The sequence below is a fragment of the Salmo salar genome, chromosome ssa06 (assembly GCF_905237065.1).
Source record: "Salmo salar chromosome ssa06, Ssal_v3.1, whole genome shotgun sequence".
Taxonomy (NCBI): domain Eukaryota; kingdom Metazoa; phylum Chordata; class Actinopteri; order Salmoniformes; family Salmonidae; genus Salmo; species Salmo salar.
Genome location: NC_059447.1, coordinates 29,760,566 through 29,788,102, shown reverse-complemented (window position 1 = coordinate 29,788,102; position 27,537 = coordinate 29,760,566). Strand labels below are relative to the sequence as shown.

At 45.9% G+C, this 27,537-nt stretch overlaps 1 protein-coding gene across 5 annotated transcripts; it reads right to left on the bottom strand.

Moving 5' to 3' along the window:
- Nucleotides 1-26,727, bottom strand: LOC106593559 (excitatory amino acid transporter 2). 5 transcript variants are annotated; one of them, XM_045720226.1, is made up of 11 exons: nucleotides 26,534-26,727; nucleotides 18,241-18,420; nucleotides 14,956-15,108; nucleotides 14,179-14,435; nucleotides 6,411-6,516; nucleotides 6,062-6,188; nucleotides 4,030-4,263; nucleotides 2,916-3,110; nucleotides 2,416-2,550; nucleotides 1,658-2,096; nucleotides 1-1,483 (listed from the first exon to the last, which is right to left on the bottom strand). In XM_045720226.1, the coding sequence occupies exons 2-11, from the start codon at nucleotides 18,413-18,415 to the stop codon at nucleotides 1,199-1,201; spliced, it is 2,106 nt and encodes a 701-aa protein (XP_045576182.1). In that variant the 5' UTR covers nucleotides 18,416-18,420; nucleotides 26,534-26,727; the 3' UTR covers nucleotides 1-1,198. The 5 variants fall into 5 exon arrangements, with proteins under 5 accessions (XP_045576182.1, XP_045576184.1, XP_045576183.1 ...); XM_045720228.1 differs by having other exon boundaries at nucleotides 14,956-15,054; XM_045720227.1 differs by lacking the exon at nucleotides 26,534-26,727 and adding an exon at nucleotides 19,464-19,736.
- Nucleotides 26,728-27,537: the final 810 nt, after the last annotated feature.

The following is a 27,537-nucleotide window of genomic DNA, read 5'->3' as shown; positions in this document are numbered from 1 at the left end:
TTTAAATAAATCTCTAAGATTTTATTACATACAATATACACACAACCTGGATCTGCAAACCTGCCTTAAGACTGAAGGATTTGGGTAGGCAGTAATGACCTTCAACAAAAGGCATTTCAGAGGGACAGAGGAAAACAAATCAACATGACAGAACCAATGAGAATATCTCTTAATTAACCAATAAATAATTAAAGTACAAGAGTAATGGAACAACAAGTAAATTAATACATTAACCAAAATGAAAACAGACTGCTGTGCAACACAGACTGAAGACTGTTGTGCTGGAAATGTTTTATAAAAATACTAACAACCATCATTTCAGACACCAGACAATGACAAAAAATGACTAACAGTACATTAATACTGAGAAATAACAATATTAACAACAATAACCGTATTATGATTGTCATTTCAGGACAAGTTGAGGTACAAGTTGAGGTAAAGTCAAGTGAAGTGTTGAGTTTGTAGAGGACAAGGAGAGGAAGAGAAGAGGGAGAGAGGAGGTAGAATAGTATAAAAATAGTTTGACTACAGTGTGTTTGTTACCTTTAATTACATATAGTTGCTACACGCAAGTTTATCTCACATTTTAACTTACACATAAGTAGAATTAGTATTTATTTGTTGAATCGTTCTATACAGTACAGCTGGAGATGGATGACGTTCTACACATGACCTTTTGGAAGTTGAGAAGAGAACATTTCTGATTGTGCGTTAACTGACACTGAACACCAAGATCTCAGTACAGCATCTCTCTCAGCCACGCTAGAGGGTAGAGGATAAGGTTGAGGAACTGGCTAGCTGAAATGATTAGAACAAGACAGTGATTATCAGAGAATAGAGCTGGGTTGACAGAGGACACAACACTAAGTTAAAGCTCCATTCTGCAGCACACTGGAGCGCAAAAGTTAGGGCATACTTTAAAAGATTATTAAAGGGTGTTGCCATAGCAACATACATATCGTCATCGCTCAAAGCAAGCTTATTGATCCCTGATCATGTCAAACAGGACTCAAATCACACAAGAACACTCAAATCAGACAACTGCTAAATAGTAACCATTTGTAGAGCACTGCATCCACCAACCCAGACCTCTATCTAAAACACCACAGTGGTACTAGGTGGTAGCGTGCAGTAAATTGGGGGAAGTGTAGTAAAACTGTGGTAAAACAGAAGTGTTTTCATAGAGGCGTCCCAATCAGGGCAGGTCGCAGGGCAGGATGGTGTTCCTGCGGTCGTAAGCAGTGTCGTCACTCTCTTCTCCTTCACTCCCCTCATCCAGCACCCTATCCCTCTCCTCCTCTTCCTCTGTCTCGCTCTGATATCGGTCGCTGTCTCGCCCCCGCAGTCTCTCCCTCTCTCTTCCTTTATCTCTCTCTCTGTCTCTTTCCCTGTCTCTTTCCCTGTCTCTTTCCCTGTCTCTTTCCCTTCTGTCTCTATCCCCTCTGTCTCTCTCTCTGTGGGAGCGAGGGAGTGTGGGGATCTGGGAAGACAAAGAGAAATAGAGTCAGAGACAGGCCATCAAAGGATCATCCAACTCAAACGTTCACACAAATATTCCATTGATATCAATACATGATTAACAAGAAGTTAGGATTGAGCCCTAGGACTAGTGGTATCTGTAACCCTGCAGTAAGTCAATGGGAAGCCAGCCTACCTGGTTGTCGTGGCTTGGCAGGGCGCAGTAGCCAGGCTCTGTTCTGCGGAGGATGCGTGGGGAGTGGGTACGGAAGGCAGAGGGCCGTGGGGAGTGGGAGTGGGAACAGTTGGAGTGCGGGGAGGGAGAGCGGACAGAACGGGGGGACGGAGAGCGGACGGAGCGGGGAGAGTTGGTGATGGAGTAGATCTGTGACAGGTTGGAGTGGCCATGGTGGTTGAGTTTGGGCGGGCGGGGGGAGCGTGGGGGTAACTCGGGGGGTCTCTTGGGGTCCACCAGGTCTATCTCGGTGAGGACAGGGGCCGGGGGGATGAACTCCTCATCCTCAGGGGAGAGGAGCTCCGCGTCAATCTCAGCTAGCTCTGCCCTGGACAGGTGGTCCACAATCCCAGCACCAAACGAGTCGCCCACCACGTTGATTGAGGTACGCATTCTGTCACTGACCCAACAGACAGACAATGCTGGAGTCAGCCATGACTGATCACTGTGTTACAGGTACACTACAAGCTCTCATGGATGAGCTCTCATGAACGAGTAGATGCCAACAATAGCAATGCCATCTACAGCTAAGTACCACTCTACCCTTTACAGTTGACAATATGCGTTGCATTTTGACAGAGCTTGACGTACCCTACTTTTCATTCAGAGAGATAATCAGCAACATTGAATCATTGTAGTCTAACGTCATCATGTTGTTGAAAACAAAGACCAGAGTATCTGAAGTGTAACATCACAGTGATTGTGTGTATGTGACTCACAGCAGCCAGTCGACAGCGATGAGCAGGCTGATGTCCTGGGTGGGCAGGCCCACAGCTGTAAGGATCAACAGCATGGTCACCAGGCCTGCGCTGGGAATACTGGCCGCTCCCACGCTGGCCAGGGTGGCTGTCATACTGAGAGGAGAGGAGGGGAAGGAGTGAGGGAGAGGAAGGAGAAGAGGGAATTGACGTTACACACACGTTTCTCATTCCAAGACATTGTCACCACAGAATGCATTAGCATGTGTCATCAGCAACCATAACTGGTACATACAGTAAACCTACAGGTAGATGACTATTACAAGGTACAAAAACCCATGGAGGAAGTGACACAGCTTTCTCTTACATACATACAGAGCATGACAACCTTAAAACCATCACTAGACTTTAGTACTATACCTAAAAGCATAATATATTACACCCAGGTAACACACCTCAACACAAAAGTATCCTGAGAAACCCCCTGAGCCAGGGTTGTTAGTGGTGAAGAAGAGGCCTACCTGACGGTAACGATCTGTCCTGCATCCAGGTTGATGTCATTCATCTGAGCGATGAAGATGGCTGCCACCGCCTCGTACAGGGCTGTCCCGTCCATGTTGATGGTGGCTCCGATGGGCAGCACGAAACGCGTCACGCGCTTATCGATCTTCAGATTCTCCTCCAGACAGCGAAATGTGACTGGTAACGTTCCCGCACTGAGAGAAGGAGAGAGTGGGTATGAAAGGGATATAGACCGGTAGAGAGAGATAAAGGGAAGAAAATAAAAATGGGGAGAGAGGGTATAAAGATGTTATAGAGAGAGAGAAGTATTGAGAAAGAAAATAATGACAGAAATTGTGAGGGAGCGTGAGGGAGGGTGAGAGTACAAAGTGAGAGTTAAAAAAGAGGGGAGGGGGACAGAGAGGGGGAGAGAAGGGGTGAAATCTAACAGCATTATCATAACAGCAAGTGTATTTTACAATCCAACATGTGAATTGCAGGAATTGAGCCTAAGCTAAGCCCAGGTCATAATATAATTAGATAAAGTTGATAGGATTACTCTTATTCTGTAAAGCCTCCCTAATGCGTCAAAATGACAGTTGGTTTGAGCAGCACGACAGATTCAGAAGCAGCAGAAACATGGCCAGTTTGGCCCATACAACCTTATCCAGAGCCCCAGACATTTACAACCCAGGGTCTGTCTGTCTGTCTGTCTGTCTGTCTGTCTGTCTGTCTGTCTGTCTGTCTGTCTGTCTGTCTGTCTGTCTGTCTGTCTGTCTGTCTGTCTGTCTGTCTGTCTGTCTGTCTGTCTGTCTGTCTGTCTGTCTGTCTGTCTGTCTGTCTGTCTGTCTGTCTGTCTGTCTGTCTGTCTGTCTGTGATCACCCAGATTCATGCACAGTTGGCTCTGCAGCTCTGGTTTGTCAGCCCTCTTATTCTGGGTTAACCTAAATAGCCCAGCAACCAATACACAGTGACATAACACCCCTCCATCACATTTACTACAGTACCTGATGCTATACAGTACCATGCAGTGCTATTAAGGAAAATACACGCCAGCGCAAATGATCTAAACATAGTATATACACACCCCCCTCCACACACACCCAATCCCCCCTAGAGTGTTCCTCCCCTACCTGCTGGCGGTGCCCAGGGCAGTGATCCAGGCCTGGAAGATCCCGGAGTAGAAGGTGAAGGGGCTCTTCCTTGTGATGGAGAAGAAGATGAGTGGCAGGATAATGCCCCCGTGGATCATTAGGCCCACTATGACTGTCACCATGTACATGCCCAGCTGTCTAGCCACCACCTCCAGGTCCCCGATGGCTGCTATCTTCCCTGAGATCAGAGAGGCGATACCAACTGGAGAGTACCTGGAGACACAACATTGCTAATGAGGAGGCTTCTTCCAGAATTTTCCAGGTGCAGGAAAATATATGGGGAGAGGAAGCCACTTTAGACTATTGAGAGGCAGTGGGACTAGGTGATAAGGAACCACCGCTGGGCAGGTCATAGGTCATAGGTCATAGGTCATAGCAACACAAGCTTAGCATCTGAGGTGTAAGGGATGTACTGTGTGTTGATCTGTGAGGAAGATGTCATTTAGCCAGAATTGTTTGGTAGAGTAGTTAGTATACTGTGTATTACCGGTGTGTTTAGTGTACGGTGTATGACATGTTATTTGTATATACATGCCGGTTTGTTTGGCCAGCTCTGTAGGCCTAGTAGTGAGTCATGTGTTTAGTGTGTAAAATGGGTGATTTACGTTGGGTTTGTGGTATGGAGAACACAGTTCCCTTGGAAAATGTGCTGCACATCAAGATGTCCCCTGAGTATGTGCTTCTTTTTGGTGGAGAGAGAGAGAGAGAGAGAAAGAGAAAGAAAGAAAGAGAGGGAGAAAGAGAGAGAGAGAGAGAGAGAGAGAGAGAGAGAGAGAGAGAGGATGTGTGTTTTTCTCTCTGTCAGTGGTATTGGCCAGTGTCGTGTGAAGTCTCTCTGTCTCTCCCCCTTTCTCTCTCTTTTCCCTCACTCTTTCAGTGCTACTGGACTGTCTGCTACTGTCCTGCAAAGCATCAAGGCTTTCATCGCTCTCCAAGGACATGGATCTCACCACGTCCCTCTGTCCCGCCCTGCATCAGTCTGTCTGCGCTCTGATTTGTGCTGGCCTGCTGAGCAGCTAGTGGCTCCTTTCCTGTCTGTGGATTCATTACGTTCTGGACCTGTTTCACCCTCTCCCCCCTGGGAACCAGAAAGGCTTCTGCTCTGCTCCCACTCCTGCTAGTCCTCAGCATTCCACACACTGTCATGTCTTAGGGAATTCTTCTCCCTATATTTCTCCCTTTTCCAATCCTCTCTCTGCCCCTGGTCCCAGTTCCCACCATTTTTGTCATGTACAAAGTCCTCCCCTTATTCATCACTGTCTTTAGAATGTTTTTCAGCACTGCAGCCATTGTTCCACTGGAGGAAAACAGACCCATACAGAGAAACAGACAGGGACACAGACAGGGACACAGACAAGAGGACATAGCCTGGGACACAGACAGGAAGACACAGACAGGGACACAGACAGGGCGACACAGATATTAAGACACAGACAGGAAGACACAGACAGGAAGACACAGACAGGGACACAGACAGGGACACAGAGAGGGACACAGACAGGGACACAGACAGGAAGACACAGACAGGGACAAAGACAGGGACACAGACAGGTAGACACAGACAGGGACACAGACAGGAAGAAACAGACAGGGAGACAGACAGGGACACAGACAGAAAGACACAGACAGTGACACAGACAGGAAAACACAGACAGGAGGACACAGACAGGAGGACACAGACAGGAACACAGATAGGGACACAGACAGGGACACAGACAGGAAGACACATACAGTGACACAGGGAGGAAGACACAGACAGGGACACAGAGAGAAACACAGACAAGGACACAGACAGGGACACAGACAGGAAGACACAGACAGGGACACAGAATGGGACACAGACAGGAAGACACAGACAGGAAAACACAGACAGGGACACAAACAGGGACACAGACAGGAAGAAACAGACAGGGAGACACAGACAGGAACACAGATAGGGACACAGACAGGGACACAGACAGGAAGACACAGACAGGAAGACACAGACAGGAAGACACAGAGAGACACGTACCACATGATCATGCCCACCATCTTCATGATGATCTCGTTGAGGATGTTGAAGAACTCTGACATAAGCTTCCCCTTCTCTCCCATCTTCCCCATGCACATTCCAAATGTGATGAAGAACCCAATTAAACCTTCAGAAAACATCATTACAACATTAAATCATCTGTTCATAAAGAACCAATGTGCTCTCTCAACATGAATGATGAATATATGATGAATATAACTAAACCAATGAAACAAAAGGAAATAGACATAATAGTATTCCGTCCAATCAACAGAAAGAGAGTTGAACCGAACAGGATATTGTTGCCCGCTCAGTGAATAGAGAGGAAAGAACCATAGCATTCTCTCACCCAGAACATTCATGCCCCATTTGAACTCCAGTTTCTTCTTGCTGACTATGACAGGTTCTGTCTGGTTCGGGGGCATCACTGACACTTTCTTTGCTACTGTTTGAACCTGAAGAGAGAGAGAGTGAGAGGTGGGGTGGAGAGGGGGGTGGAGAATAGAGAGAGAGTGAGAGAGAGAGGTGGGGTGGAGAGGGGGGTGGAGAATAGCGAGAGAGAGAGAGAGAGAGGTGGGGTGGAGAGGGGGGTGGAGAATAGCGAGAGAGTGAGAGGTGGGGTGGAGAGGGGGGTGGAGAATAGCGAGAGAGTGAGAGGTGGGGTGGAGAGGGGGGTGGAGAATAGAGAGAGAGACAGAGAGGTGAGGTGGAGAGGGGGGTGGAGAATAGAGAGAGAGAGAGAGAGAGAGGTGGGGTGGAGAGGGGGGTGGAGAATAGCGAGAGAGTGAGAGGTGGGGTGGAGAGGGGGGTGGAGAATAGAGAGAGAGACAGAGAGGTGAGGTGGAGAGGGGGGTGGAGAATAGAGAGAGAGAGAGAGAGAGAGGTGGGGTGGAGAGGGGGGTGGAGAATAGCGAGAGAGTGAGAGGTGGGGTGGAGAGGGGGGTGGAGAATAGAGAGAGAGACAGAGAGGTGGGGTGGAGAGGGGGTGGAGAATAGAGAGAGAGAGAGAGAGAGGTGGGGTGGGGAGGGGTGGAGAATAGAGAGAAAGAGAGAGAGGTGGGGTGGAGAGGGGGGTGGAGAATAGAGAGAGAGCGAGAGAGAGAGAGAGAGAGTGAGAGAGAGAGAGAGAGAGAGAGAGGTGGGGTGGAGAGGGGGGTGGAGAATAGAGAGAGAGAGAGAGAGAGAGAGAGAGAGTGAGAGAGAGAGAGAGAGAGAGAGAGAGAGAGAGAGAGAGAGAGAGAGAGAGGGAGGTGGGGTGGAGAGGGGGTGGAGAATAGAGAGAGAGAGAGAGAGAGAGGTGGGATGGAGAGGGGGGTGGAGAATAGAGAGAGAGAGAGGTGCGGTGGAGAGGGGGGTGGGGAATAGAGAGAGAGAGAGAGAGCAACCACCAGAAAGATGAGAGAGATGTTTATGCAGACAGAGAAAAAGAGAGGGGGAGGGAGAGAGAGAGAGAGAGAGAGAGGGAGAGAGAAGAGGAAATATGGAAAAGGGGGCTGGGGATTGCAATTTCTTGGCTGATCTGCAAAAGCAATTACAATATCAATTAATCTTTGACGAAGCAAACGCAGTGACAGCACACAACGAGAGAAAGGATCCTTATAAGCCCAGGGCTGAACAGCACACAAGCACACAAGCACACACACATCCACATACGCATACACACACACACACACACACACACACACACACACACACACACACACACACACACACACACACACACACACACACACACACACACACACACACACACACACAGTCACACTAGGCAGATGCCTTACTGTAGTAAATGAAGACAACCCAACGGAGCTGTAAAGAGATTAGCACCAACAGAAGGTCTGACCCTCACCCAGTCTAACACAGAGTATTTCTAATCATTCAGACACACGCGCATGAAAGAGAGAGAGAACGAGAGCGATAAGGAGAGAGAGAGAAAAAACACAGGATTTGGACAAAAGAAGGCGACTGCTGCGACATGATTGAGGTCTGGATTATCGCTTAAAAATGATCCGACTGCTTGGATTAACAGCAATCATATCTGCCAGGCAGTGTTGCTTTATAAATCACAGTCTTGTCCTGCCTTGTCCTGTCCTGTAGTCTCCTGTCCTCTCCTGTTCTCTCCTGTCCTCTCCTGTTCTGTCCTGTGGTCAGCCACCTAGGTACAGGATCATGTCCCCTTGATGCTAGGACAGCAGAGTCCCTGCTCATCTTCCAAAAACGTCTGAAACCCTACCTCTTCAAAGAGTATCTTAAATAAGACATCTCCGTCGCATTCCCTCACCTCCTCGCCCCTAAAAATAAAAAATTCAAACCTGCTCTTGTCTTTTCCTACTAGCACTGACTTTGCTGATAACTTCTCCAGAGGACAACTGTTCTCACTACGACTACGATGTGTGGTTGTCTCACCTAGCTATCTTAAGATAAATACATTAACTGTAAGTCGCGCTGGATAACAGCCTCTGATAAATTCCTAAAATGTCATGTGAAAATGTTAACACGAGAACAGCTATTGGTCAATACAATGGGAAACTATGTTCAGAGGGAGACATCAAATGTCCAATGCAACAACAAAAGCTTGGAATAAAGAGAGGGGATTAGGATCTGCACAGCTAACACCACACACGTGTTGGTCTGCAAAGTCATCCTTTTCTGGGAAATGGAAGGATCATAATATGGAGCGCCTGGGACTTTAAGGTTCTAGCTGCATTTCTGTTCAATGTTCTCTACCTATATAGTACTGTAAATACCCCAATTCATGTCGTTCTGTTCAATGTTCTCTACCTATATAGTACTGTAAATACCCCAATTCATGTCGTTCTGTTCAATGTTCTCTACCTATATAGTACTGTAAATACCCCAATTCATGTCGTTCTGTTCAATGTTCTCTACCTATATAGTACTGTAAATACCCCAATTCATGTCGTTCTGTTCAATGTTCTCTACCTATATAGTACTGTAAATACCCCAATTCATGTCGTTCTGTTCAATGTTCTCTACCTATATAGTACTGTAAATACCCCAATTCATGTCGTTCTGTTCAATGTTCTCTACCTATATAGTACTGTAAATACCCCAATTCATGTCGTTCTGTTCAATGTTCTCTACCTATATAGTACTGTAAATACCCCAATTCATGTCGTTCTGTTCAATGTTCTCTACCTATATAGTACTGTAAATACCCCAATTCATTTCGTTCTGTTCAATGTTCTCTACCTATATAGTACTGTAAATACCCCAATTCATGTCGTTCTGTTCAATGTTCTCTACCTATATAGTACTGTAAATACCCCAATTCATGTCGTTCTGTTCAATGTTCTCTACCTATATAGTACTGTAAATACCCCAATTCATGTCGTTCTGTTCAATGTTCTCTACCTATATAGTACTGTAAATACCCCAATTCATGTCGTTCTGTTCAATGTTCTCTACCTATATAGTACTGTAAATACCCCAATTCATGTTGTTCTGTTCAATGTTCTCTACCTATATAGTACTGTAAATACCCCAATTCATGTCGTTCTGTTCAATGTTCTCTACCTATATAGTACTGTAAATACCCCAATTCATGTCGTTCTGTTCAATGTTCTCTACCTATATAGTACTGTAAATACCCCAATTCATGTCGTTCTGTTCAATGTTCTCTACCTATATAGTACTAATGTCTTCTCTACTCTAAAGCAAAACTCTACTTCCATAATAACGTAAGCCATTCCTTTTGATGAACTAGTTTGTGCATATACAGTCCCTTCAAAGTATTTGCTCCCCTTAACTTCTTCCACATTTTGTTGTGTTACAGCCTGAACTTAAAATTTATTAAATAGAGATTTTTGGTCACTGGCCTACAAACAATACCCCATAATGTCAAAGTGGAATTATGTTTTAGGAATTTTTACATATTATTACAAATGAAAAGCTGAAATGTTTTGAGTCAATAAGTATTCAACCCCTTCGTTATGGCAAGCCTAAATAAATTAAAAAGTCAAAGTTTGCTTAATAAGTCAACCACAAAGATCAGGTTTTCCAATGCCTCGCAAAGAGGGGCACCTATTTAAAACAGTTACAGAGTTTATGAGCTGTGATAGGAGAAAACTGAGGATGGATCAACAACATTGTAGTTACACCACAATACTAACCTAATCAACAGAGTGAAAAGAAGAAAGCTTGACAGAATACAAATATTCCAAAATATGCATCATGTTTGCAGTAAGGCACTAAAGTAAAACTACCAAAAAAATGTGGCAAAGAAATTACCTTTATGTCCTGAATACAAAGTTTTATGTTTGGGGCAAATCCAGCAGAACACGTCACTGAGTATCACTCTTCATATTTTCAAGCATGGCGGTGGCTGCATCATGTTATGGGCATGCTTGTGATCGGCAATGACTAAGGGAGTTTTTTTTAGGATAAAAAGAAACGGAATAGAGCTAAGCACAGGCAAAATTCTAGAGGAAAACCTGGTTCCGTCTGCCTTCCAACAGACACTGGGAGATTAATTCACATTTCAGCAGGACAATAACCTAAAACACAAGGCCAAATAAACACTGGAGTTGCTTACCAAGATGACGTTGAATGTTCCTGAGTGGCCTAGTTACAGTTTTGACAGAGCTTGAAGAATTTTTAAAAGAATAATGTGCAAATATTGTACAATCCAAAGCTCTTACAGACTTACCCAGAAAGACTCAGACCTGTAATCGCTGCCAAAGGTGACTAACATGTAATCGGGTTGAGTACTTTTCTAATGAAGATATATTACTGTTTTGTTTTTCACAAATATTTTACAAATGTTATAATTTTTCTTCCAATTTGACATTACTGTCACGTCCTGACCAGTAGAGGGTGTAGTTGGGTCAGGACGTGGCAGAAGGGAGTGAGTGTTTTATTGTTTCATTTAATTTGGCCATGTGACTTCCAATCAAGCACAGCTGTAGAGGGTTGTGGTTGATTGGGAGTCACACATAAGTTGCCTACGTTTCCGTTGTGTGGTGTGGGTAATTGTGCTTGTCACTGTTGTTGCACCTGACAGGACTGTGTTGGCTGTCAGTTTTGTTGTTTTGTTAATTGCATAGTGTTCGTAACATTAAAAATGACGAACCCTAACTCCGCCGCATTTTGGTCCACTTCTTCCGTAGACAGCCGTTACAGAATTACCCACCAAACCAGGACCAAGCGGCGGAAGAGGAAGGAGCAGCAGGACTACTGCGTTATGGACAAATGGACGTGGGAACAGATCCTGGACGGAGAGGGACCATGGACTCAGGCTGGGGATTATCGCCTCCCGCAGTGGGAGATTGAAGCGGCGAGAGCGGAGAGGCGATACTACGAGGAGAGAGAGCGCAACGAGCGCGAGAGGCAGCCCCAAGATTTTTTTTGGGGGCACACGGGACAGTCGGTGGAGCTGAGGTCGGAACCAGAGCCAGTCGGGATGACATTGGAGGTGAGCGAGGGTTATGAGACAGAGACTGTGACGGGGTTAATGGGAAAATTAGGAGAGAGAGAGATGAGAGAGCTGCTAGTGTGGTGCATAAAGTACGGCATTCGCCCTAATGAGCGTGTCGTGGGTATGATGTCACCTGAGGCAGCTCTCCATACTCGTCCTGAGGTGCGTGCTGGTTGTCTGGTAAAGACTGTGCCTGCGCCCAGAAACAGGCCTCCTGCATGTCTTCCCAGCCCTGCACATCCTGTACCTACGCCCAGAACCAAGCCTCCTGCATGTCTTCCCATCCTGGTCAAGCCCGTGCCTCCTCCACGGACCAGTCCTCCAGTGGGTCTCCCTATCCTGGTCAAGCCCGTGTCTCCTCCACGGACCAGTCCTCCAGTGGGTCTCCCTATCCTGGTCAAGCCCGTGTCTCCTCCACGGACCGGTCCTCCAGTGGGTCTTTCCACCCTGGTCTCTCCTGTGCCACCTCCTCAAACCAGGCCTCCAGCGGGCCTTCCCAGACTGGTGAGTCCAGGGCCTGCGCCCAGAGCCAGGCCTCCGTTATGTCTCCCCAGCCTGGTGAATCCTGAGTCGGAGCTACCCGCCAGTCAACAGTGGCCGGACTGCCCTGAACTGCCAGAGTGGCCGGACTGCCCTGAACTGCCAGAGTGGCCGGACTGCCCTGAACTGCCAGAGTGGCCGGACTGCCCTGAACTGCCAGAGTGGCCGGACTGCCCTGAACTGCCAGAGTGGCCGGACTGCCCTGAACTGCCAGAGTGGCCGGACTGCCCCGTTCTGCCAGAGTGGCCGGACTGCCCCGTTCTGCCAGAGTGGCCGGACTGCCCCGTTCTGCCAGAGTGGCCGGACTGCCCCGTTCTGCCAGAGTGGCCGGACTGCCCCGTTCTGCCAGAGTGGCCGGACTGCCCCGTTCTGCCAGAGTGGCCGGACTGCCCCGTTCTGCCAGAGTGGCCGGACTGCCCCGTTCTGCCAGAGTGGCCGGACTGCCCCGTTCTGCCAGAGTGGCCGGACTGCCCCGTTCTGCCAGAGTGGCCGGACTGCCCCGTTCTGCCAGAGTGGCCGGACTGCCCCGTTCTGCCAGAGTGGCCGGACTGCCCCGTTCTGCCAGAGTGGCCGGACTGCCCCGTTCTGCCAGAGTGGCCGGACTGCCCCGTTCTGCCAGAGTGGCCGGACTGCCCCGTTCTGCCAGAGTGGCCGGACTGCCCCGTTCTGCCAGAGTGGCCGGACTGCCCCGTTCTGCCAGAGGTGCCCGGCCTGTCAGGATCAGCCCGAGTGGTCCTCCTGCCCTCCGGTCCAGCCCGAGTGGTCCTCCTGCCCTCCGGTCCAGCCCGAGTGGCCCGCGTGCCATCCGGCCCAGCCCGAGTGGCCCGCGTGCCATCCGGCCCAGCCCGAGTGGCCCGCGTGCCATCCGGCCCAGCCCGAGTGGCCCGCGTGCCTTCCGGCCCAGCCCGAGTGGCCCGCGTGCCTTCCGGCCCAGCCCGAGTGGCCCGCGTGCCTTCCGGCCCAGCCCGAGTGGCCCGCGTGTCTTCCGGCCCAGCCCGAGTGGCCCGCGTGTCTTCCGGCCCAGCCCGAGTGGCCCGCGTGTCTTCCGGCCCAGCCCGAGTGGCCCGCGTGTCTTCCGACCCAGCCCGAGTGGCCCGCGTGTCTTCCGACCCAGCCCGAGTGGCCCGCGTGTCTTCCGACCCAGCCCGAGTGGCCCGCGTGTCTTCCGACCCAGCCAGAGTGGCCCGCGTGTCTTCCGACCCAGCCAGAGTGGCCCGCGTGTCTTCCGACCCAGCCAGAGTGGTCCGTCTGCCAGGGTCAGCCCGAGTGGCCCGTCTGCCCGGCGCAGCGATCGGCGCCAACAGAGTGGGCGACGACGAAGGTGGAGCGAGGTCCACGTCCTGCACCTGAGCCACCTCCAGGATAGGTGGGTTGGGGAGGGAGGGTGTAGCACAGTGCCGTCGGTGACAGCAGCCACCCTCCCTTCCCTCCCTTATTGTTTAGGTGTTCCTTTTTGTTGGGGATTTTTTTTGTGTTTTCCTTTTTTTAGGTGCATCCCGGGGTCTGCACCTTGAGGGGGGGGTACTGTCACGTCCTGACCAGTAGAGGGTGTAGTTGGGTCAGGACGTGGCAGAAGGGAGTGAGTGTTTTATTGTTTCATTTAATTTGGCCGTGTGACTTCCAATCAAGCACAGCTGTAGAGGGTTGTGGTTGATTGGGAGTCACACATAAGTTGCCTACGTTTCCGTTGTGTGGTGTGGGTAATTGTGCTTGTCACTGTTGTTGCACCTGACAGGACTGTGTTGGCTGTCAGTTTTGTTGTTTTGTTAATTGCATAGTGTTCGTAACATTAAAAATGACGAACCCTAACTCCGCCGCATTTTGGTCCACTTCTTCCGTAGACAGCCGTTACAATTACAGAGTATTTAGTGTAGATCGTTGACAAAAAAAGACAATTAAATTAATTTTAATCCCACTTTTTAACACAACAAAATGTGGGAAAAAAAAGGGGTGTAATACTTTCTGAAGGTACTGTAACAATCAATTGCGAATTGGACACAATTGCCCCATAAGCCACGCATTCCCAATGCTGGTCATTAAAGTCCAAATCTCACAATAACAACTGAACATCCATTGTTTGATGGGGTCAGGGTTTAGTTCTGCGTCTGGGTCCAGTTCTAGTTCTGGGTCTGGGTCCTACCTGTTGGAAGCAGGCCTGCACCAGGTTTTCAGGGAACAGGTTCCTGATGAGGTCCAGGAAGGCGTCCAGACTGCTGACCTCCTGGTTCTTGGGGGCCGTGTCCTGCTCCTGACTGCTCCTGAGTTTGGGGTTTCCCGGGTGGATCCCCAGGACCAGGATGACCCCCAGGACGGCAGCTATGACCGTAGTGGACATGTAGTAGACCATGGCCCTGGACCCCATCCTCCCACTGGAACGAGCATCCAAACCAGCCAGACCTGGGAGGGAGAGAGACAGGCTGATGAGCAGGGCACATTCCACCAGCATGTGTGTGTGTGTGCGTGTGTGTGCGTGTGTGTGCGTGTGTGTGTGTGTGTGTGTGTGTGGACATGTTTAACTATTCTTGTGGGAACCAGAAGTCCCAACAGGAATAGTAAACAAACACAAAGTTGACCACCTGGGGACATTCTGTTAGTCCGCACGAGGTCAAATGCTATTTCTAGGGGGTTTAGGGTTAAGGTTAGAATTAGTGCTACGATTAGAATTACTTTAAGGGTTTGCGGCTAGGGTTAGTTTTAGAGTTAGAATTAGGAGTTAGGGTAAGGTTAAGGTTTTTGGGTTAGGGTTAAGGTTAGGGTTATGGTTAAGGTTAGGGTTATGGTTAGGGTAAGGGTAAGAGTATGGGTTAGGGTTAGGGTTATGGAAAATAGGATTTTCAATGGGATGGAATTGTGTGTCCCCACAAGGTTAGCTGTATAAGTGTGTGTGTGTGTGTGTGTGTGTGTTACAGCTGTGTACCTGTGATGAGGCTGGAGATGATGAGGGGCAAGATGAGCATCTTCAGCATCCTCATGAGGATGTCTCCAGGAAAGGACACCAGCATCAGGGTGTTGGGGTCTGTAATAGAAAAATACCGCAGCAGCATCCCAAACAGCGACCCCGCTATTACACCTGTTACAGTTCACAGAGGAGAGGAGTAAGCACAACAGCCACACAATGGTTGCCTCTGTCACCCTTACAGCTTCCGTGAGAGCACAGAGAGAAGAGATTCCAGTGAAACGCTTCAGAAGAGCACTTCGAGAGGGTTTATAATCACAGCGTCTGACTCATTGGATTTCATTTCCATTCCAGGGGGATTTACAGTAAGTGCACTAGCGCCAACAAGAAGTGATGTGTACAGTGCATTCGGAAAGTATTCAGACCCCTTTACCTTTTCCACACTTTCTTGTGTTACAGCCTTTTTCTAAAATGGATTAGAAATAAAAATCCTCATTAATCTACACACAATACCCCATAATGACAAAGTGAAAATGTAACTACAAGTATTCAGACCCTTTGCTATGAAACTCGAAATTGGGCTCAGGTCCATCCTGTTTCCATTGATCATCCTTGAGATGTTTCTACAACTAGATTGGAGTTCAGCTGTGGTAAATTCAATTGATTGGACATGATTTGGAAAGGCACACACCTGTCTATATAAGGTCCCACAGTTGACAGTGCATGTCAGAGCAAAAACCAAGCCATGAGGTTGAAGGAATTTTCCGTAGAGCTCCGAGACAGGATTGTGTCGAGGCACAATCCTCCAAAAAATGTTTTGCAGCATTGAATGTCCCCAGGACCACAGTGGCTTCCATCATTCTTAAATAGAAGAAGTTTGGAACCACTAAGACTCTTCCTAGAGCTGTCCGTCTGGCCAAACTGAGCAATCAGGGAAGAAGGGCCTTGGTCAGGGAGGTGACCAAGAACCCGATGGTCACTCTGACAGAGCTCCAGAGTTCCTCAGTGGAGATGGGAGAACCTTCCAGAAGGACAACCATCTCTGCAGCACTCCATCAATCAGGCCTTTATGGTAGAGTGGCCAGACGGAAGCCACTCCTCAGTAAAAGGCACATGACAGACTGCTTGGAGTTTGCCAAAAGGCACCTAAAGGACTCTCAGACCATAAGAAACAAGATTCTCTGGTCTGATTAAACCAAGATTGAACCCTTTGGCCTGAATGCCGCGTCTGGAGGAAACCAGGCACCATCCCTACAGTGAAGCAAGGTGGTGGCAGCATAATGCTGTGGGGATGTTTTTCAGCAGCAGGGACTGGGAGACTAGTCAGGAATGAGGGAAAGATGAACGGAGCAAAGTACAGAAAGATCCTTCATGAAAACCTGTTCCAGAGTGCTCAGGACCTCAGACTGGGGCGAAGGTTCACCTTCCAACAGGACAACAACCCTAAGCACACAGCCAAGACAACACACTAGAGGTTTTGGGACACGTTTCTGAATGTCCATGAGTGGCCCAGCCAGAGCCCGGACTCGAACCCGACTGAACATCTCTGGGGAGACCTGAAAATAGCTGTGCAGCGACGCTACCATCCAACCTGACAGGACTTGAGAGGATCTGCAGAAAAGAATGGGAGAAACTCCCCAAATACAGGTGTGCAAAGCTTAGCGTCATACCCAAGAAGACTCAAGGCTGTAATCGCTGCCAAAGGTGCTTCAACAAAGTACCGAGTAAAGTATCTGAATACTTATGTAAATGTGATATTTCTATTTTTTTTGTTTTTATACATTTGCAAAAATGTCTAAAAACGTGTTTTTGCTTTGTCATTATGGGGTTTTATGTGTAGATTGATGAGAAAAAAATGTAATACATTTTAGAATAAGGCTCTAACTTAACAAAATGTGGAAAAATGTAAGGGGTCTTAATACTTTCCGAATGCACTTGTAGTAGAGTTAAAATGGTTATTCCAGCAAATTTCAAATTATTAGAATAGTACACAACGCAGAACAGAACAATCAGGTTGAGGGTCAGTGGCCAAAGCCCGCGAACAGGAATATTCCAAGTTCAGACAGAAGGGGGGAGTCAGATCGCTATGATCGCCAGGAACTTTACTTTTGGTTTCTAATTTTAATTGTTGCGCTACTGTTGATGCCTGTTGATGTTAGGTAGGCAGCTACAGTAGCTGAATGATGTTAACATCTTCAGGTTTTGTTTCATTAAATTTATTTTATTTTATCTGGGTGCTTACGTCACCTACTAACACCCTGGTACTACCCATAGCTCCCGCTCTCCTCAGTCTGAGAAAACACTGAGAGAGAAAGGTAAGGGTTGCAGATTACTCCTTTGTAGAAGTCCGTAACGTGAAATAAATAAAACGTCCCAAGGTTACTGCTGTAGATATTGTTATAAGGGGATGTGAGACTATCGAAACACGTAACTTTCAGAGTTTTATTGTTTTTATTAATATAGTTACAGAGTGCTAAAAGTGTTGCTAGCTAGCATGCCTTTCTGTGATGCAGACGGCTAGCTGAGCTGCCAACTAGTGCTGGTGTTGCATTATGGGGGATGTAGTTTTTGCCCTCTAAGACGATTTTACGTTGTAACTTGTTTGTGTTGCAGTGGTTTTGTACATGAGTTGTTATATTTTGCTACTATCAACACTGAAAGCAGCTAGCAATGTATTGGGGATGTGAGACAGGATATGTGTTTTACCTTTCTTCATGCTCCTGTGTAGAACAACTTGTCAGGTGGTGCATTGGAGACTGATGTGTTCCTGTCCTGTCTTTTCACAATACTATTGCAGGTATGGTTCTATTGTCTAAGAATTAAGATTATACATTCTTTGTATTAAGGACTGGTTATTATTTTATACTATACATTATGGCTTTATGTATGTGTGATTGTGAGAGTCTGAGAAAACACTGAGAGAGAAAGAACAACTTGTCAGGTGGTGCATTGGAGACTGATGTGTCCCTGTCCTGTCTTTTCATAATACTATTGCAGATCAACATAAAAGCCTAAAAGACAGCCGTGGTGTCGCTCTTCATTTCTTGGTTCTCCTGTGGTGCATAAGGAACCCCGCTACACACTGTATGTACTAACTATATTCTTGATATGTAACTACGGTGAAGAAAACTTAGAGAGAAGTGCCATGTGTGTAAAATGTAATAAAATGTTTATTTATAAAAAATAGTGCACTAGCGCAGGGAATACAGAGAGCTGAAATGCAGCGTAACACTTTATAACCACTGAAGGCAATTAAATTATTGATTTCCTGACAGTTGACCACCATGAAGCGAGGTAGGCACCTACCCAGTATAGTGAGGACAAGCAGTGAGTTTCGGATGAGGAAGCCACAGTAGGTTCCCAAGAAACTATTGGGAAGTTTGGGTTCCAACAAGTCCAACACTCCAGTGCCAACAATGGGTGGCAGTGCCTCATCATAATGGGCCTTGTTAGACTGGTGGACTGGCTGCTGATTCGTCATCCTGTCTGTGGTAGAGAGGGAGACAGTGAGAGAGAGAGGTGTACTGTGAGAGCACACATCTGCCTGGTCAGAAAACAGCCCCATGCCTCTCCCTCTGGTGTAAGCATTACAGTGCCTCCCCTTAGCCTTTCTATTGGCTTGGGGAAACGTACACCATATTGTTGTTTTACACCTGGTTCCTTGAGATCTGCAAAGACAGTGGGGGAAGAGGCGAGGAGTTGTTTTCAGACCAGTTTAACACCATCACCATACCAAGGAAAGACCGAAACCGTTGGGTGCTGTTGACTAAGATGAGTAACGTAGATCTGACAGATCAGTCAGGTTAAGGTCTGATAAATGTCATTACATTGAGAAGGAATGTACCCACAACCTGAATAATACAGGATATGGTGGTGGAGAAAGATGGATGGAAAACAATTGGGAGAGAGACGGAGAGAGGCGGAGTAACAAAGCACTCTGACAATCATCTGAGAGTCATGTCATGGGAATGATCAACAATAATCTGACAATGTGAGTGATGGAGCACAATTCTATTCAAGTCAACCAGAGAATCACTGTAGTCACCCCCACATCACAACCTAAACCAAACCCCCCACTTCTGCCAGAGAAGGAACATCCAGCCTAACATCAGATATCAGACTAGACAGGTTCAAACATAGTCAAAACAATAGGTGGACGTGCAATCCAAACAAGACCTTTACATAAAAACACCAATATTATGTAAGCAATGTAAATCTGATCAGGTTTGATACATTATAATAATATTCAACTAATAACTACTCAGTCTGCCTAGTCTGTCTGTTCCAGTATTCCAATGCAGTGACCAGCAGCACCAGCTCCAACAGAGTGTAGAGAGGGATGATGAATCCCCCTCCCACCAGAGATAAACACATCTGGAGAGCAACATGGCGGTGTGTGAAGTCAGCGTCAGGAACCTGAGTGGCACATTTACAAACAGACCGCCGCCGCTGGACAATCGCACATGATTATAATTCATCAGCCATGCAGATGACATTTCTACATAAGGAAGAATAGAGAAAACACTCACCAAAATGCACGTAGACCAGTCTAGTCTAACCTCCTTCTATTCCCTCTCTCCTTCCTTTACCTCCTCCACTCTCTATGGACCTCACCCTTTGACCTCGCTTCTCTCCATCGTGCTCTCTTTCCCTGCTCTGTTCATCAGCTTGTCTTCATCTGTCGTTTAAAGTCCAACAACAGTTGCTGTCCGTGCATAAAGAGGGATTGCCAGCAAATGCAACAACAAAAAATTGGGGGGAGGGGAATCTCTTGCCAAGTTTCGATAGCAGACCGATATAATCCCTTTTGAACTGTGCGGTGGGGGGAAGGGGAGGGGCGAAGGGGGCTCCCTGTTTCTGTACCAATCCTCTTTGCAAAATTAATTTCATTCTTAACATTAAGAACAATGTTTACAAACATCCAGGAGACAATGTACTGTACTCCAATTACCCAGCAGTCCTATTGTTGGAGTGTGAGTCAGAAACCCCACCATGATCTGATGAACTGTAGAATCACTGTACTATCAGAAAACACAGAGTAGACCAATGAACACACAGAGTGTTTATGGGCATCCCAAATAGCAATCTTTTCTCTATATTGTGTACAATTGACCCACGCCCATAGGGCTCTGGCTAAAAGTAGTGCACTATAAAGGGAAAGGGTGCTATTTGGGACACAGATCTCATTGCCAATAATTTGTTCAGTAGGATGGCAGTGCCAAAGACAGCCCAGGTCTACAGCTCTTAGGATGGGTATTAAGACCTTGGAGGAGGTCAGACAGAGGACCCGACCTCATAGAATGACATATACAGTAGGATTTTAATAAGATCTCTATGCCCGACCCACTGTCCTACCAAACGTCAGGATGCATCCTGCATCATGTAATGAGGATATATCCTGAAGATTGAACAGTACATAAATTGCAGTGACATGCTCAACGAACTGTAGCCTGCTGTAGCCGTGTTGCAAATCCATTTTCTTCCCTAGACTAAGGGATTATTTTCCGTCTCTAGGAAATGTAGGAATGGCCTAACAGTGGGATTGGGAGCTAGCCTCCAAGGCTCCAACAGACCAACACAGAAGATAGTCCACATGTAACTCTGGTTCCAATAGAACAACAGGGAAGACAGTCCACATGTAGCCCTGGACCAGAGCTAGTCTCCAACATACCGACACGGAAGATAGTCCACATGTAACCCTGGACCAGAGCTAGCCTCCAATAGACCGACAGAGAAGATAGTCCACATGTAGCCCTGGACCAGAGCTAGTCTCCAACAGACTGACAGAGAAGATAGTCCACATGTAGCCCTGGACCAGAGCTAGCCATAGGGACTTGTCATATTCGTTTTTGTTACATCATATCACATCATATCACAGATGAGTAATGTGCTTAATAATGTAATGTTCATCATAATCTCAGCACCCAGAACAGTATATTGAATGCAGGCTTGCTAGCTATATGATTGTCAGTCTTTTACAAGATACTATAAAGCAGACAGTCAATGGGTTTACACTGTTAAGTCAGAGCCCTTACGGTAAATCCAGGATTTGGTCAAACATGACAGAAATATTACAACCTTGGCAGGTAGGTTCAAAGGCCATGATCTCTCTGAGAAGAAAGCTACAGTATTCCTCAGGAAAAGGCTTTAGGGAAGCACTCAGAACAGAAACATGTGTTAGAAATGAGCATAAAGCACCAGGGATGAAGGAGGATACTTCAAAGACAGCAAGTCTCAACGGGAGGAGAAAGCTGTAATCCTTACTGGCAGGGCTGTTACTGGCAGTGGTGTTTTTCTTTACGTGTCGTGCCATGTTGAGCTCTCCTGGATCAGCAAGAAGACCAGAGTGAAACTAGTTCCATGCATCTAGATTCCAGAGATACTCACATCCCCTGAATGGCCATGCCAGTCAAATCAGGAGGGCTAATCTCTCTCTCTTTGATTAAGAGGAGGGACTTACATCACCATAGTATGTAATCCAATATTGCTGAGCTATCAATGCACATATTAACATTGGATCTGAAAACGAACTACCTATGTTATGATCTCTCTCAGAATCACTATCAGTATCACTATCAGCATCACTATCAATATGACTATCACGGTCACTATGACGATCAGTATCTATCACTGTCACTATGACGATCAGTATCTATCACTGTCACTATGACGATCAGTATCTACAGTGTCTTCAGAAATCTACACACAATACCCCATAGTGACAAAGTGAAACAATGTTCGGAAATTTTAGCAAAAATATTGAAAATTAAATACAGAAATATCGAATTTACATAAGTATTCACACACCTGGGTCAGTACTTTCTAGATGCAACCTTGGCAGCAATTAAAGCTGTGAGTCTTTTTGGGTAAGTCTCTAGATTGTGCCACATTTGCCCATTATTATTTCAAAATTCTTTAAGCTCTGTCAAATTGGTTATTGATCATTGCTAGACAACCATTTTCAGGTCTTGCCATAGATTTTCAAGTAGATTTAAGTCAAAACTGTAACTCGGCCACTCAGAAACATTCACTGTCTTCTTGGTAAGCAACTCCAGTGTAGATATGTCCTTGTGTTTTAGATCATTGTCCTGCTGAAAGGTGAATTCATCTCCCAGTGTCTGAAGGAAAGCAGACTGAACCAGGTTTTCCTGTAGGATTTTGCCTTATCATACAAAACTCCCTAGTCCTTGTCGATCACAAGTATACCCATAACATGATGCAGTTTCCAAATATCTGTAATTGTTTTAAAGTCATTATTGGCCTCAAAGTGAAATCCCTGAGCGGTTTCCTTCCTCTCTAGCAGCTGAGTTAGGAAGGACACCTGTATCTTTGTAGTGACTGTGTGTATTGATACTAATTAATGACTTCACCATGCTCAAAGGGATATTCAATGTCTGTTTTTTATTTTTACCCATCTACCAATAGGTGCCCTTCTTTGCGAGGCATTGGAAAACCCTGGTCTTTGTGGTTGAATCTGAGTTTGAAGTTCACTGCTTGACTGAGGGACTGTACAGATAATTGTATGTATGGGGTACAGAGATGAGGTAGTCATTCAAAATCATGTTAAACACTATCATTGCACACAGAGTGAATCCATGCAAATTATTATGTTACTGGTTAAGCTAATTTGTACTGCTGAATTTATTTAGGCTTGCCATAACAAAGGGGTGGAATACTTATTGACTCAAGACATTTCAGCTTTTCATTTTTAATAAAAATAATAATTAAAACATAATTCTACTTTGACATTGTGTGTAGGCCAGGGACACAAAATCTCAGTTTAATCAATTTTAAATTAAGTCTGTAACACAACAAAACGTGGACAAAGTCAAGGGGTGTGAATACTTTCCAAAGGCACTGTGTCAGTGGTGAATGATGGTCTTTAATGACAGTTTTTTCAAAAACTTTATTTAACTTGGCAAGTCAGTTAAGAAGAAATTCTTATTTACAATGACAGCCTACCGGGGACAGTGGGTTAACTGCCTTGTTCAGGGGCAGAATGACAGATTTTTACCTTGTTAGCTCAGGGATTCAATCCAGCAACCTTTCGGTTACTGGCCCAACGCTCAAACCACTAGGCCACCTGCCGCCCCAAAAGTATTAACCAATGACTGGGGTATTAATTGAACTCCACCATGGAGAGACCCATGCATGCTCTCATCCAATCAGTGACCCTCCCTGCCCCTGACCAATCAGTGATGTGGGTTTAAGAGACTAAACAGCTGTGCGATGGCTAGCCCACTGCTATAGCCCCACCCCGTGTCTACAGCCCTATTAACTAACAGGACATGGGAGTTTATATGCATTTACATTGAGCTCTGTGTATGAGATTGTGTATCCATTTGTCTTTATCACGTGAGCATGTTGTGTGTGTGTGGTGTGTGTGTGTGGGGGGGATTATTTCCATTTGTTGACTGTTTGGTGTGATCTTTGCAGGGAAAGAGATATAATCCCATATCCCCGTCCCTTCTTCCAGAGAGAACAAGGGAGGGGGTCATGAAACTTTCGACTGGACACTACTACAACACTGCACTGACATGTATAGGTTAACAAGTACATATAGAAACATAAAACCAAAGTTTATTGGTCGCGTACACAGATTTGCAGATGTTATCGCAAGGATCAATACAGGATTAAGATTGAATCCTACTACACTGGCTCTGATGCTGGTCGGATGTGGCAGGGCTTGAAAACTATTACGAACTAGAAAGGGAAACCCAGACGTGTGTCACGGCTGTTTGAAGGATCGGACCAAAAAGCAGCGTGTTCGTAGTTCCATATACTTTCTTTATTGTGAAACTAAATGCAATACACGAAAAATACTTGAATACACAAAAAAACAAACCGTGACGCAGAGAGGAAAACACACTACTCAAAAGATAATAACCCACAAAACCAGAAGAGAAAAACCCCTACTGTCACGTCCTGACCAGTAAAGGGCCTATTTGTTATTGTAGTTTGGTCAGGACGTGGCAGAGGGTATTTGTTGTAGGTTATGTGTTTATATAGAGGGTTATTTTGTGTAGAATGTTTCTGGGTTTAGTGGTGTATCTATGTAGAAAGGGTATTTGATTTAAGTGGTTCGGGGTTTATTAGATATGTATTTATGTAAGATGGGGTGTTTGATTTAGGTGTTCCGGGTTGTTGGGTATGTTCTTGTATTGTATTTCTAGGGGGCTGGTCTAGTGTTGTATTTCTGTGTTGGCCTGGTGTGGCTCTCAATCAGGAACAGCTGTACATCGTTGTTGCTGATTGAGAGTCATACTTAGGTCGCCTGTTTTCACCTGTTAGTTTGTGGGAGATTGTGCTTGTTTAGCTGTGTGCCTGACAAGACTGTCCAGTTCGTTTGTGTTTTGTATACGTTTATTGTGTTTCCCTTCTTCACCAAATAAAAAGAACATGAGTATATATTTTCCCGCTGCGTCGTGGTCTTTACCCTACGACAACCGTGACACCTACTTAAATATGATCTCTAATCAGAGGCAACGAGGATCAGCTGCCTCCAATTAGAGATCAACCCAAACAATACCAACATAGAAACATTATCTGGCAACCCCCTAAGGAGAATGAAAAGATTTAGCATGGGTCCCCAAATCCTCAGAAAGTTCTACAGCTGCACCATCGAGAGCATCCTGACTGGTTGCATCACCGCCTGGTATGGCAACTGCTCGGCATCTGATTGTAAGGCGCTACAGAGGGTAGTGCGTACGGCTCAGTACATCGCTGGGACCAAGCTTCCTGCAATCTAGGACCTATATAATTGCCGGAGTCACCGGAAAGACCATAAAATTGTCAGAGACTCCAGTCACCCTAGTCATAGACTGTTTTCTCTACTCCCTCACGGCAAGCGGTACTGGAGCTCCAAGTCTAGAACCAAAAGGCTCCTTAACAGCTTCTACCCCCCTTCTAACCCTACCTACATGTACAAATTACCTCGACTAACCTGTACCCCCGCAAACTGACTCGGTACCAGTACCCCCTGTATATAGCCTCGTTATTGTTATGTTATTGTGTTACTTTTTATTATTTTTAACTTTAGTTTATTTGGGAAATATTTTCTTAACTCCTCTTGAACTGCACTGTTGGTTAAGGGCTTGTAAGTAAGCATTTCACAGTAAGGTCTACACTTGTTGTATTCGGCGCATGTGACAAATAAAGTTTGCTTGTGTTTCTAGCTCTACAGTGCAGTAATACCAAGCAATAAAAAATACACACATACACTGAATAGTGTGTGCAGCACACCAACATGCGCACACAGGCATGCAGGCAGGCATCACACATAATCTCACCTCAGAAATGTTAATTCTAGGTTCAAGGAGTTTACTCATACAGCATATGCACTTACACCCACACACACGTGCTAAGGGCATATTCAGACCATATAGAGAAAATGGATGTAGTGGGTTTGTATGTAGTGTATTAACCCTCTGTCTCAGGCTCAACGTTAGTCAGATTTGGTTGTCGATCAGTAGAAAAACTCCACTTTAACCTCAGTGACAAACTCTGGAATCAATAGACCATGACAGAGAGAAACAATAGGGAGCTTGTGTATTTTTCATTGACTGTTCATCAGTGTGTGTGCATCTGTGTGTGTGTCTGTGTGTGCGCGCATCTCTCTCTGTGTGTGTGTGTGTGTGTGCGTGCGTGCGTGCGTGCGTGCGTGTGTGTGTGTGTGGCAGCCCCTCCATTCCTCTCTCTCGGACTGTAATCTGAGTGTATTAATCTGTTGTTTGAACTCCTTAAGCACAGACTGTCTATCACATCTGCTCTCTTCACCCTTCTAAAGCTCTGCTATTTATAAATCCTCCCTCATACTCTCTCTTTCCTCTTTCCTTTCGATCTGTCATTGGAATGCAATTCCTCCAGCAGAAGCTAGTTTTATTCTTCCCAATCCTCCAGGACAGTATATCCATCCTCTCCTTTTGACAAAAATATCCTTTGAATATTCTATTTTTTTTCTTCTCCAAACGCAAACTCTGTCTTGGTTCTCTCTTCTTCTCACTCTGACTCTAAACACAACTACTTGAAACGCAACAGCTGGGAAAGCACTTCATTGGAATGTAAATAGTCATATAGTCAGCTAATTCTGAGGTTCCATAGCACTGTTAATATCCATTACCACTGACTACACTCCAGTGAAAGAAAAATGATGATACAGAACATTCCATAAAATCGAATGAAGATGAACGATGTACACACACACACCTACACCTATATACACACACCTACACCTATACACACACACCTACACCTATATACGCACACCTACACCTATATACACACATCACCACAGACAATCTGGTAGCAGTACCAGGATATAAAGACAGTCAATGTGCAGCACATTCTGACTGAGAGAAACAGAGCGAAAGTGACATGAGCACATGGACTCCAAATTCATAGCAATTCAGTGAATGAAAAATAGCACTGACAATGGTAGTACAACTACATTTCTGGTAAATCCTATGCACATGGGTGGGGGAGGATTTGAGACGAACATGAAAGAAATGTCCAGACATCACTCAGAAGATGAGAAAGATCAGAGGGAGGATAGGTGAAGGGATAGAAGGAACGAAGAGAAGGGAGGTAAAGTCAGTCCTACCTGCTGTGTGTCGTCTCCCATCCAACCAGAGCAAGGCATCGGGAGAGACACAATGAAGGGAGGAAAGGATGGAGCGATAGAGAGAGAAAGAATAGGCAAAATCCCAGTCCTTGCGTCATCTGAGAAAATTGGCAGATTAATAAAACAGCTTGGATCTCTGAGTCCCCTCGCTTGCTCCTTACTCTCTCTCCCTCACTCTCTCTATTTCTAGTTCTCTTTATGTTTCTTTTCTACTCCCTCTGAATTCCTAAGTTGAGTTGTACCTCAAGGTCAGTGTCTAGTGATAGACTACTAGCTCCTGATCAGCTGTATTGCAGCCACTAGCTTTCCCTTGTTTTGGTTCTTTTAAGTGCTCATTTGGAAAGAACTTTGGGCTGATAATACACAAATATATGTTTATTGTCACTATAATCATTACCATAGAGAGTGAGAGCAGGCTGTGGAGGGAGAGAGGGAGACAAAGTGAGAGAGAGATTTAGAGAGAGAAATTAGTTAGCTGTAAGAGACAGTTGAAAGAGAGTGGGAGTGAGGTTTCGTCCCAATATTCTCTCCTTCCACCTGAAGTGTGCACTTGATCACTACTCCCAACAAATTTAAAAGCAATGTATTGGAGTAGGCATGCTAGAGTGAGTTTCCATATACCAGTAATTTCCTTATAAATCCATGAAGGGACGTGAACAAGTGCACACTTCTGGAGGAAGGAGAGACTATTAAGATGCAGAGTTACCTCATACTCATTAGTCATGTCAATCAATGGCTAACGCTTGACTTCTGATGCATCCAGGTGTACCTCCACCCTTCCACTTGGGGGCAATAAAGGGCAGGGAAACATTGATTTTACCTTCGCTAGTAGGTACGTAGAAGATAGAAGTTGCCCTTAACCACAGATCAGGATCAGTTACCCCATACTCCAATCATGAATAAAAGTGAGGTTTGCATTTGAGCATCAAATGTACAATAATATCTATAATAACGCTGAAATGAATTATACAGCAACAGTTATG

Bases quoted from the DNA above. Each gene is read 5' to 3' on its own strand.
- LOC106593559 (XM_045720223.1), bottom strand. From the start codon at position 18,499: ATGGGGCTGTTTTCTGACCAGGCAGATGTGTGCTCTCACAGTACACCT. The intron at 6,189-6,410 runs GTGAGAGAATGC...TGTTTTCTGAAG, and splicing joins ATGGGGCATGAATGTTCTGG to GTTTAATTGGGTTCTTCATC. The intron at 3,111-4,029 runs GTAGGGGAGGAA...TCCTTCTCTCAG, and splicing joins GCCCTGGGCACCGCCAGCAG to TGCGGGAACGTTACCAGTCA.